The sequence below is a fragment of the Natator depressus genome, chromosome 7 (genome assembly GCF_965152275.1).
Source record: "Natator depressus isolate rNatDep1 chromosome 7, rNatDep2.hap1, whole genome shotgun sequence".
NCBI lineage: Eukaryota > Metazoa > Chordata > Testudines > Cheloniidae > Natator > Natator depressus.
In genome coordinates this window covers 30,337,955-30,348,975 of record NC_134240.1, presented here as the reverse complement: position 1 = coordinate 30,348,975, position 11,021 = coordinate 30,337,955, and the positions used below count along the sequence as shown (strand labels likewise).

At 59.0% G+C, this 11,021-nt stretch overlaps 2 protein-coding genes across 2 annotated transcripts; one reads left to right on the top strand and one right to left on the bottom strand.

Moving 5' to 3' along the window:
- Window positions 1-2,382: 2,382 nt before the first annotated feature.
- On the bottom strand, window positions 2,383-3,890 carry TRMT112 (tRNA methyltransferase activator subunit 11-2). The gene is made up of 4 exons (XM_074957862.1): window positions 3,726-3,890; window positions 3,461-3,562; window positions 3,104-3,196; window positions 2,383-2,517 (listed from the first exon to the last, which is right to left on the bottom strand). Exons 1-4 carry the CDS (start codon window positions 3,804-3,806, stop codon window positions 2,416-2,418), a joined length of 378 nt encoding a protein of 125 aa, XP_074813963.1. The 5' UTR covers window positions 3,807-3,890; the 3' UTR covers window positions 2,383-2,415.
- A 676-nt stretch (window positions 3,891-4,566) lies between these two features.
- On the top strand, window positions 4,567-9,091 carry PRDX5 (peroxiredoxin 5). Its single transcript, XM_074957861.1, has 6 exons — window positions 4,567-4,755; window positions 6,264-6,398; window positions 6,855-6,986; window positions 7,574-7,612; window positions 8,094-8,158; window positions 8,743-9,091. Exons 1-6 carry the CDS (start codon window positions 4,582-4,584, stop codon window positions 8,846-8,848), a joined length of 651 nt encoding a protein of 216 aa, XP_074813962.1. The 5' UTR covers window positions 4,567-4,581; the 3' UTR covers window positions 8,849-9,091.
- The last annotated feature ends 1,930 nt before the right edge of the window (window positions 9,092-11,021 follow it).

Genomic DNA, 11,021 nt, shown 5'->3' with positions numbered 1-11,021 from the left:
ATTTAGTGGCAGGGGGAGAAGAACCAGGGCCTCCAGTGGAAGCCATAATGGACCTGAACAGCACAAAGCTGGACTGCAGGGGAGAGTGTGTTAACCCTACATGCACAGACCTGGCCTGGGGGGTCCCTGCTTGTCCATGGCTCAGAGCAGGGGAAACCCCCAGCGGAGGGGTGCTTGCCCAGCAGCCAGTGTGTGCTGGGGCTGGAGGTAGCTTGGCACTGGAGGGGTCAGTTAGGTGGGGAGGGCAGTAGCAGGGGCAGCTGATTCTCACTGAAGTGGGGGCCCTCCAAGGGACACCATCCATGGTGGGTGTCCCCCTCCTCACTGAGTCTCAGAACTCTCTGCTTAGGGGAGAAAGTATGTGTGGAGGAGAATAACCCCCCATCCCAAAGTGGGACCCCCTGAGGCCTACCAGCCCCTGCCCCCGAGTGGGGTGAGGGGTTTACAATGTCCCTTCAAGCAATAAATTAACAAACTATGTTTGCACTTGGCGGGGGGAGGGGAACCCCATGAGGTTCCCTTGGCTCAGGTCTGGGAGATCCCTGTAGTGGGGATACCTTAGATAAGGAGGGTTGTGGGGGTCCCCTGAAGTACAGGGGAGTGTGTGTGGGTCTCTTAGATTGGAAGGGGGTATATTCTTCTGTCCTGGGAAGGGAATTGAGATTTGCGGGGTGATAAGCCCATACGTTGCCTTGAAACATGGGGGAGGGTGCTTGAGCCAGGGACTTCCAGTTGGGTTTTCCAAGGAACATCCAGTGGGGTGACATAAGTGGGGGTGAGGGGAACTTAGCAGCAGGGTCTGGGACCCCCAGAGTGACTCCCCAGAGTCCACCCCCAGTGGACTCACTCCACTGAGTGCTGGTCTCTTCCCCCCCACCCCACCCCCCAAAAAGCCCTTGGATGGTGGAAAGTCAGGAGGGGGTGGGAGTCTGACTGCAGGAGCCCCTGCTGAGGGGGGGGGGCACTGAGACAGAAGCCTGGAATTGTGGGAGGGGGAGCACAGCACTGTGATAGGGTAGCTGTACAGATAGGAAGAGGGGTTTCAAAGGCATGGCCATATTGGGGGGTCCTAGGGATAGGAACAGAGGCCAGTATCCCCTCCACCCACCCTCAAATTTCCCTTGCCCTTCTGCTGCCCATAGCAATAAGCCCCCCCTTTCCCTTGGGGTGGGGGTGAAGATGCTGAGAAACATGTACATAGCAATATATCAGACTGTATATTTCTTGCAGGAGAATATGTGACCCCTTCATCTCTGCTCCCCTTGGAGGGGTGCACCCTCAGTCCCCCCATTTCTATGAGTGGGGTGACATGGAGGAGGTTTGTATTAAATTATGTATGTGTATATATTATAAATACCTCTATTTTGTGTATAGGTGCTATACACACACATACATAGAGCTATATTCCAGAGCCAGAATAAACCATGGAGATCTCAGCCTGTGTCCATAGTCTTCTTTCCTAGCAGTTACGAAGGAGAAAGAGCATTGTCTACTTGTTCTGTGTTTGTGCAGCACCTGTCACAATGGGGGCCTTGATCTTGCCTGGGAGTCTGAGCAGTGCCTGGCCCAATGGGGGACCTGCTTCAGGACTAGGTCTCCTAAGTACTGCTTTCAGAGTAACAGCCATGTTAGTCTGTATTCGCAAAAAGAAAAGGAGTACTTGTGGCACCTTAGAGACTAACCAATTTATTTGAGCATAAGCTTTCGTGAGCTACAGCTCACTTCACCTCACAAAGTTAAACCCTGGATTTGTGCTGGAAATGGCCCACCTTGATTATCATACACATTGTAAGGAGAGTGATCACTTTACATAAGCTATTACCAGCAGGAGAGTGGGGTGGGGGGAGAGAAAACCTTTTGTAGTGATAATCACCCATTTTTTCATGGTTTGTGTTGTATAAAAACGTCTTCTGTATTTTCCACAGTATGCATCCGATGAAGTGAGCTGTAGCTCACGAAAGCTTATGCTCAAATAAATTGGTTAGTCTCTAAGGTGCCACAAGTACTCCTTTTCTTTTTTCTAAGTACTACTGCAATCTAAATAACTGTACACGAGGAAAGTGAGTACGGTGCAAGGTGTGGCAGGCCAGTGTTCAGATAGACCAAGGGCTAACTAGGGATGGGGACTGGATTAGAACAGAAGGGCACCAGCACAAGTGTGGTTGGGGGTAGCCAAGGGCTAGGATAGCAGAGTGCTGCAGGTTGTGATTCAGGGGCACAAGCAGGTGAGGGGGAACAGGTAATGGATGACACGCCCCATGCCAGGCTCCACCTCACAGGTTTATTTATACGCAAACCAAAGGAGCACCGAATGTCTTCTACTCCCTGTAGAACCCTCCCTCCCCCTGCCACACCCTCCCAGCCCAGGGACTCCCTCCCCCACCCCAACCTTCCCAGCTTGGCCATCCTGGCCCTTCATGTCTCCTCCTCGCTCAGCAGCATGTTGGGGATGCCCTTGGTGATAGGGAATTCCCGGCCAGAATCAGGGCACTTCAGGATCCCCTCCATCACCTCCACCTATGCGGGGGAGGAAGAAACACAGGTCAGCTGCAGCCTAAAGACAGAGGGATGGGCTGTGCCCTGGCCCTGCCCCGTAATGCTGTCAGGGAGGGATGGAACTTCCCCGAGCACCAGCCCTCCCTTCTCGGTTTTATTTGTTTATTAGGGGTAGGGGTATTTTGCTGCAGTCACTCTTAGCAGCTGGGGAAAGGGCAGGATGAGCCACAGAAGCAAAAGGATCCTGTGAGCCCAGTGCCAGGGCATCTGCTGGACTCTCAGCCCCACAAGAGTGGATTCCAACTTGCAGCTAGAGCAAGGGGAGAATCCCCCACCATCAACACACTCTCACTGCTTGAGGGAGCCCCCCAATGTCTACATTTGGAACATGAGCAGCAACAGAGGTCCCCCACCCTGGGGGATCCCCAGTGTCTCTGTGGGCTGATAAGTCCCTGGTGTCTCAGCCGGGCCAGGAAAGGACCTGTGTTTGTAACATGGGCCCCGTCATACAACCTCCGCCACAGGTTTGTGATGCCTGGGAGACGGTGCCCAGCACCAGGCAAGGAGCTGGTGGGGGGTTGTGGACATGGATGGGGGTGTGTCTCACCTCCAGCAGCACGTGATGCACCTTCCTCAGGAAGTCCTCATTGTTCTCGTACTCAGGGGGCAGCTGGTGGGGCAGGTCCGACAGATGGCCCAGCTGTAGGGAGAGGCAGATGAATGTCACAATGCTTGACCCCAGAAGAGAGACTTTGCTCTGATTGACCCAGACGCTCCCCAAAGCCACTTCCCTCTCCAATCCCTGCGGTGTCAATCCACGTTGCCCATCTCCTGCCATGACAGCACTCTGGGCAGGAGGCTGGCCCTGTACCTAGGGGCTCCAGCACCCAGGGTGAGCCCCTCCCCCTGCCAAACTCCACCCACCCATGCCCTGGACGAGGCCAGCCCCTCCCCCCATACTCACGCTCTCCGCAGCCTCCACCAGGGCCCCCCACTCCACCTTGGGGATCATCCGCGCCACGAACTCCTGGTTGAAATCCACGTTATTCACTTTCACCTCGGTGGCCTGCGGGGAGGGGGAGGGTCAGTCCGGTTAGGCAAGGCGGGGGCGGGACCCCCATGGCGGGAGGAAATCAGCCCTAGGACGCCCAGACCCAGCGCGGGGGCAGCCCAGGGGGCACGGTTATGTGGCCTTCTGGTTGCGTAGGGGGGGCGGGAATCCCTGTTACCTGGATATGGAGGGGGAAACCCCCCCCGGGCCGCACCCCCCGCACGTGCGAGGTCAGCATGTTGTGCGTCAGCAGCTTCATCCTCGCGCCGCTCCCGATGTCACGGCCCACGTGCGGAAGTGGTGGGAAGCCAATACTCAGCGACTTCCGGTTCAATTTCACCCCCCCACACTATTTCCGGGTGCAGTGTGCCTACTCAAAAGGTTCCGGCGGTTGACAGGAAAACACGGTCCCGAACCTGAGCGTTCCGGGGAGATCCGGAGACAGGGTGCCGGTGTCCGCTGCTCCCCTGATGCCCCCGCCCCAATGGGGAGGAGAGGAGAATTAGACGCGAAACTAAGGGGTTGATACATGCCAATAGTATGGAAATCACAACCAGATTATATTTAAATTAAGAAATTAATATGTGCAAAAAGCAGAAGAAAAACACTCACATTAATCACAACTTATATGTTAGGTTTCAGAGTAACAGCCGTGTTAGTCTGTATTCGTAAAAAGAAAAAAAGAAAAGGAGTACTTGTGGCACCTTAGAGACTAACCAGTTTATTTGAGCATGAGCTTTCGTGAGCTACGAAAGCTCATGCTCAAATAAACTGGTTAGTCTCTAAGGTGCCACAAGTACTCCTTTTCTTTTTTTCTTTTTAACTTATATGTTAATTGTATGCAAATTTAGCGTGCAAACCACTTGTAATGTCGCCCTTCCAATCAAAATCAAGCTGTATGTAAAGCTGTGTGCAAACCGGCCATGCGAATTAACCACCAATGATATGCAAATGTGATGCAAACCAACCTGTGGGTTGCGGCGCATGGGCGTTCCAGTCCACGCCAAGGTTGGTAGGTCCCCCAGGCCTTTTCCATGGCAACTGTCATTCAGGCGGTCTCCATGGTGACCGCGTGGCGGGGTGTGGCGGGGCTGGGGCTGGGGCTGGGGCTGTTGCGGGCGGGGCGGCCCCCCGGGCCTCCCAGCTCCGAGCCGAGAGGAACCCGGAGGCGCTTCGGTGTCCGAGCAGCTGCCATGGCGCCCATCAAGGTGAGTCCGGGCGGGGCGGTGAGCGGGACCCCCCGGGGGCCCTCAACCATCCAACCTGCCCCGCCCCTAGCTGGGGACCCCCCCCCCACACACACACACTCAGCCCCAGCGAGACCCGGCGCAGGGAGCTGGAGAGCCCGATCCCCGGGAGCCCCCTTAAATCAGCCCCCAGCTGGGCCCCGGGGCAGACAACAGGGGCCCCCGAATGGAGGCTCCTGGACAAGCCCCCCTCCAAAATCGGGGCCCCTAGCAGGGCTCCCCCTGGCAGCTCCCCTCTCCAGCTGGGGCCTTGGGCTAGAGGAGAGCCCCCGCCCCGCGGTTTAGCCCCCGATGCCTCCCCCCAACTGGGACCCTTGAAACCTGAGACCATGCCCCCAGTCCCTGAAGCTTGGAGGGTCACTACCCCCTTGCAGGGCCCCCCAGGGCTCTGCCTCACAAGGGAGGGAGTAAACTCAGAGGGGCGGGGGGATGGGGTTGGAACAAGGGAGGCACTGAGCTCCCAACTCCCTCCAAATCTAGGGGGGCAGGGAGAGGTTGGGAGTAGAAAGGGCTGATTTGGGGGGTGAGTTGAAGGCAGGCTGGGGAAGGGTGAGCAGGGGTGGGGGTGAAGAGGAGTTAGGCTGTAGAGGGGGGAGCTAGATTATGGGGTGAGATGGAAGGCAGGAGATGGGGGTTGGGAGGTAGGTGGGGTCAGAGGGAGCTGGATTGTGGGGGAGGGGAAACGGGGTAGAGGCTGGGGGAAGGCTGGGGGTGTGAGCTGGGGATGCTGGGTTGGTGGTAAGGAGGTAAGGAGGTAGTGGGAGGCAGGGGTAGGATGCGGGGAAGATGGGGATTGGTTGGGGTTGTGGGAGCTGGGTTGTGGGGGGAGGAGGAGCAGGCTGGGGAGGGAGGATGGTTGGTTGTGAAGGGGGGTACTCAGCAGCCCAGAAAGTTGGGGCTGTGAGCATGGCAGGCAGGGAACTGGGGGAGGTGTCCAACTCCTGGGCTTGAGTAATCAGTTTGGAAACTCCAAGGCAGGGGTGCTGAATCACTGAGTCTCTCTCCTGTGGAGCTCCCCTCACGGATTGTAGTTACAACACCCGCCCCAGACACAATTGAGGGGGGCACACAGGGCTCTCCTGCTCCCCAGCTATGAAGAGGCTCATCTCAGGCTTTATGCATCAGCTGGAGGCTTGTCTTTGCCCCCTCCCAGTGCTGGGGATGGGGGTTTCAAGGCAGCAAACTGGCTGGGTGACTGGGAAGGGAGTCCCCTCCCCTCGTTAGTCAGCTGCTTGAGGCCCCCATCTGCATCTGTTCTGGCCATGCCCTGTTGGCACTGGGGCAGGGGTGGGGGGGTTGTAGCTGGGGCAAGAGGAACCAGCTCCCAGGTGGAATTCCAGAGCTGAGGTAGCCCCTCCCTCTGCGTTGGGGGGGGTGGGACAGAGGCCCTGTTGGGGTCTGGCATAGGCTTGACCTGGGCAAGGGGACTTGGCTAGGCCTCCCCCAGCTCTCACCCCCTGTGCCCGCAGGTCGGAGACAAGCTGCCCAGTGTGGAGGTGTACGAGGGGGACCCCGGCACCAAGGTGGATGTGGCCACACTCTTCAAGGGCAAGAAAGGGATTCTCTTCGGGGTGCCTGGTGCCTTCACCCCTGGCTGCTCCAAGGTGAGGCATGGAGACCTCCTCCCCTCCGCAGTGCGTCCTTCCTCTCCCCCCACTACCCTACCCATTTTAGAACACAGACACCAACTCCAGAGTATCCCCCTCAACTTTGCAACCCCTATCCTAGAGCACCCTCCCCCATTCTAAAATGGCCCCTCACATGCCCTGTTCCCTGAAACCCCCCATCCCAGAGTTCCTCACCCCCCTCCTCAGAGTATCCCCCACCCCACCCAGCTCCCCAGAATTCATCCACCAGAGCATCCCTTCCACCATCCCATCCCTGGGGCCAAGGGAGCTGCAGGGTGGACTGGAAAAGGGACACATTTGTGAGCTCTGTGTGTCCTTGCATGCCGGGGCTGCCCAGCTCCCTCCTTGGATCCCTGGGCTGGTGTCTGATGCTCCCCCTCCCCCTCCTCCCGCCGCATGCGGAGGAACTAATGCTCTTCCTGCCCCCCTCAGACCCACTTGCCTGGCTACGTGGAGCAGGCGGGGGCGCTGAAGGCCAAGGGCGTGGAGCTGATCGCCTGCCTGGCTGTGAACGATGTCTTCGTCATGAGCGAGTGGGGCAAGGCCCATGGAGCCCAGGGCAAGGTGAGCCAGGGAGAGAGCGGGGCAAGGCCCTCGGGGCCCAGGGCAAGGGGAGTGAAGGGAGGGTAAGGTGGGGGAGTGTGTGTGTGTGTGGAGGGAGGGGGGTTGAGCTATGGCACCCAGGGTGAGGGGGCCACACAGCCCAGGCCAGGAGGAGGACAGAGGGCAGGTGGGGGCACTAGCCAAGGGGAATGTGGAGAGTCCCAGGGACCATAGGAAGGGGAATGCAGAGGGTGGGACTAGGGGACCCAGGGCAGGGGGAGTGAGCGGGGGTCGAGGCCCAGGGCAGTGTCCTTATAGGGGGTTTATGGTGCTGAGTCTTAGGGAAAGAGGAGGAGTCTTCTCTCCTCAACTCAGCAGCACCCTAACCCCAAGGCTGCAGGAGGCCTGCCCCCACCCCTGCAGGGAGTGGGTGACTTCCAGGCAGCAGTGAGCACTTCCCTTCCTCGTAGGAGCTGTTGGTTATGCAAGGGGGCATCTGTAGGTTGTGTAACCTCAGGAGTGGGTGTGGCCCTTGCCACTCCTACCCTGCTGCCACCTCACAGGCGCCTCCTCACTGGCTCCCTAACCCTTTCCCCCTCCCCCCTCAGGTGTGGATGCTGGCTGACCCCACCGGAGCCTTCGGAAAGGTAATGCCCCACCCCCCCAACACATGCCCAGCTGGGGGTATCCTCCTCGTGGATCAGGATCAGTCCCAGTCTCTCCCTACCCACATGCCTGTGTATCAGTCCTTGGCCCTTCCCCTCCTAACCAGCTCGACAGCCCAGATTCAGGGCCCCTACCCTCTGGCCAGTCCTCCTTCCCACCCCACCATGTGCCTGTCCCCTCCTCTGCTCCTCCCCTACCTGCTGTGTCAGATCCAGCTCTGGGACAGTGGGGGAAGGGGCAGTGGAACCCCATCCCCTATTAGAGGCATCCAGGATTCTGTCCCGCCAGTGCCACCTCCCTGACACCGACAACAGGGGCTGGGTTGGGGTCGAAGGGCATCTGAGGACCAGGCAGCTCCAGAGGTGAAGGGTCTTTTGTGGAGGGCAGTTCCTCAGCTGTGTCGTCTGCCTTGGGGTGGGACCCTGTCTGACCCCCCCGCCCCGCTTTCCCTTTCTCCCCTAGGCTACGGAGCTGCTGCTGGACAAGGAACCCCTGCGTGACCTCTTTGGGACCAACCGCTGCAAAAGGTAAAGCAGTGGGCTCCCTACCCCCCAGCAGCCTCTGGGGATACCCCCCCGGGGGAGAGCTGGGGTTCCCTGTCTGTACAGGCGAGGGATAGGCATGGGGATGAGTGTTAGGAGCTCAGAGGGGAGAGGATGCACCCCTGCAGCTACAACTATGGGCCTCTGGGGTGTCCCCTTTGCTGGGGTGGGGAAGGGGGTTGGGTGTGGAGGGGAGGGAAAGGAAATGAAGTCCTCCTCTCCATCTCCATGGGAAAACCTAGGAGAGGCAAAGCCCCCCTGGCTATATCCCCACATTGATACCCCCAACCCTCCCTTCTCCATGTTGGGGGCAGGGGCCGCTAGGAGATGTGGGAGGGAGCCCTGGCTCTGTCCCCACACTGAACCCCCAATCTCCCCCCTGGGTTCTCCATGGTGGTGGACGATAGGGTGGGAAGTGGGGAGTCCTGGAGGGATGAGAGGGGAACCCCTGGAGGGCAGGGGAGGGGGAGCCCCCATTGTGTTCTCACCCTGACCCCTCCCAGGTTTTCTGTGGTGGAGGCTGGCACGGCGGGAGGGGACCCTGGCACTGACACCCCCATCTCTCTCAGGTTCTCCATGGTGCTGGAGGATGGCGTGGTGAAGGCTCTCAACGTGGAGGAGGATGGAACAGGGCTGACCTGCAGCCTGGCCAACCACATTCTGTCTCAGCTCTGAGCACCAGCATGCCAGGGTCCCTCCTGCTGCTGCTTCCCCCCGCTCCCCCCCCCCCCGGCCCTAGCACGAGGAGCGGGGCAGCGCAGCATCCTTTCCCCGCATGATATGATGGTCTCCCCCCTGCGGGAGGGGGGGCTGTGCTCTTGCTGCTACTCCTGCTGTCATGGGCTTGGCCTCTAGGGGGCACTCGTGCCCTGGTGGTGGTGTACTGCCCCACCATGCTGTGTATCAACCTGGAATAAATGGCTCTTGCCAGCCCTGCCTCTGTGTCTCTGCTGGGGGTGTGGGGGAGGGGGAAGCTATAGACAGGGCAGGGGGGAAGCAAGGGAGTGATCCAGACCCTAGTTTTGTCCTGCTCAGCCCTCCTGCCCACGCCTCCTGCACATCGTCTGTCCCCCCCGCATCTCATAATCCTCTCTTGAGGGCAGAATAAACAGCCTGGGGGGGCAGGGGCTACACAAGCAGAGGGAGATTGCGCCAGTGTGTGGGGGAGTGTCTGTGCCCTAGAGATGGGGTGGGGGAGATCTCTGGGAGCGTTGCTGAATCAAGGGGGGAGGGTTCCTGCTGCTGTGATTTCCCTGCCACGGGTGGGTGGTCATACGACATCCCCCTCCCCTGTGGTGCCTCTCCCCAGGGTCTCTGATTTGCTGAGCTGGGGCTGGCACTGGGTCCCCCTGGAGTCTCGCTCTCCCCTAGCCCTGGGTCAGAGGGTCACAAGATCTAGGCTAGGCCCCCTGGACTTGAAGTGGGGAATGGGACTCAGCACTTCCCGCCCGTGCCCCAAAGCAGGACCCCACTGACCACTCCTAAGCAGGATCTTTGGTGTGGGCCCCAGCATGGCCACAAGGGGGCGCTCGTGCTCCACCAAACCCCAAGCTGGCTTCATGTTTGGTGTGAGGGGGAATGGGGCGGAGGGATCTTGGAAACTACCCGTCCTGTGCTAGAATTCTCTCCCTGCAATGCCCTTGCTCCACTCCCCTATGTCTGCCCAGGCCAGAAGCCCTGACTACTCCCAGCTCTCCACCTCCCCCAGAGTGAGAACACCGGCCTCTTTCCCCCTCAGGCGAGGAACCCCAACTTCCCCCACCCCTCTAGCCCATGAGATCCAGCCCCCTACTTTTCCCAGAGTGGGAGGCTTGAGATTCCTACCCCTGCCCCATGTTCAGGCCTCCCTACCTTCCGACCCCAAGGGCAGGAGCCCAGGTTTCTTCCCCCATCCATTGGCTGTGCAGGGGGTCCTGGCTCCTTCCCAGAAATGAAATCTGAGCCAGGACAATGCAGGGTGTTGGGGGCAGCTTTCCCGCCCCTCACAGCAGCAGGGGGCACAGGATGTTCACCTGCGGCTGCACTGCCACCAGCATGGGGAGCAGATTTGCCTCTGACCTAAAATAATTTATGAGGTGTATTATGGGTCCAAGTTCAGAGCCCTTGTCAGGTTGGGTGCTGCACAGACCCCTGCCCCCCAACCAAGAGTGGGTCCCCACCCTTTGGGCCAGCCACTGCAGACATATAAGGAGCAGGATGTGAATCAGTTGGAGACCCATCCCCTTGGATTGGGAGTTCAGAGCAAGCCCCCCCAACCTAGCAGCATTGGGGTACTGGGAAATAGAGCAGAGAGACTCTGGGGGGGCTATTAAGTGGGGTTTAGGAGAAAGGGGCTCAGTGGTGGGATCTGAGAGCCATGTCCCGGGGGGCTGCTGTGTTGCTCCCCCCATCACAAGGATGTGGGGTGCTGAAAGGCAGTACAGCTGTCACCTACGGGGCACAGTGGGTCTCCCCACGGCTGGATGATGGCAGGATCTGACCAGGAACGATGCCTATAGGTTTATACTGGGGAGAGGTGGTGGTGTGGAGGGGCTCCACCACACACACTCTCAATTAAGGAAAGAAGCCAGTCCTGCCCTGATGTGGTTGGGAGAGTGGTTCCCGTCACCTCCACTCTAGGTTTGCTCCATGGCTGTTGATTGTTGTGGCCCTTCCTCCGGGGCTGGCCACAGTTGGAATCAAGATGCTGGGCTAGATGGGCCCAAGGGGCTGATCTGGAGGGGGTGAAGCAGGATACTGATCTAGACGGGTCTCATCTCAGCAGGAGTCGGATGAGATACTGGCCAGATGGGCCTATGGATCTGATCTAGAGTAGGGGAGAGGTGGGATACTGGGGTAGATGGGCCGA

Bases quoted from the DNA above. Each gene is read 5' to 3' on its own strand.
- PRDX5 (XM_074957861.1), top strand. From the start codon at position 4,582: ATGGCAACTGTCATTCAGGCGGTCTCCATGGTGACCGCGTGGCGGGGT. The intron at 4,756-6,263 runs GTGAGTCCGGGC...CTGTGCCCGCAG, and splicing joins CTGCCATGGCGCCCATCAAG to GTCGGAGACAAGCTGCCCAG. The intron at 7,613-8,093 runs GTAATGCCCCAC...TTTCTCCCCTAG, and splicing joins CCACCGGAGCCTTCGGAAAG to GCTACGGAGCTGCTGCTGGA.
- TRMT112 (XM_074957862.1), bottom strand. From the start codon at position 3,806: ATGAAGCTGCTGACGCACAACATGCTGACCTCGCACGTGCGGGGGGTG. The intron at 3,197-3,460 runs GTGAGTATGGGG...CTCTCCCTACAG, and splicing joins TGGTGGAGGCTGCGGAGAGC to CTGGGCCATCTGTCGGACCT. The intron at 2,518-3,103 runs GTGAGACACACC...TCCCCCGCATAG, and splicing joins TGCATCACGTGCTGCTGGAG to GTGGAGGTGATGGAGGGGAT.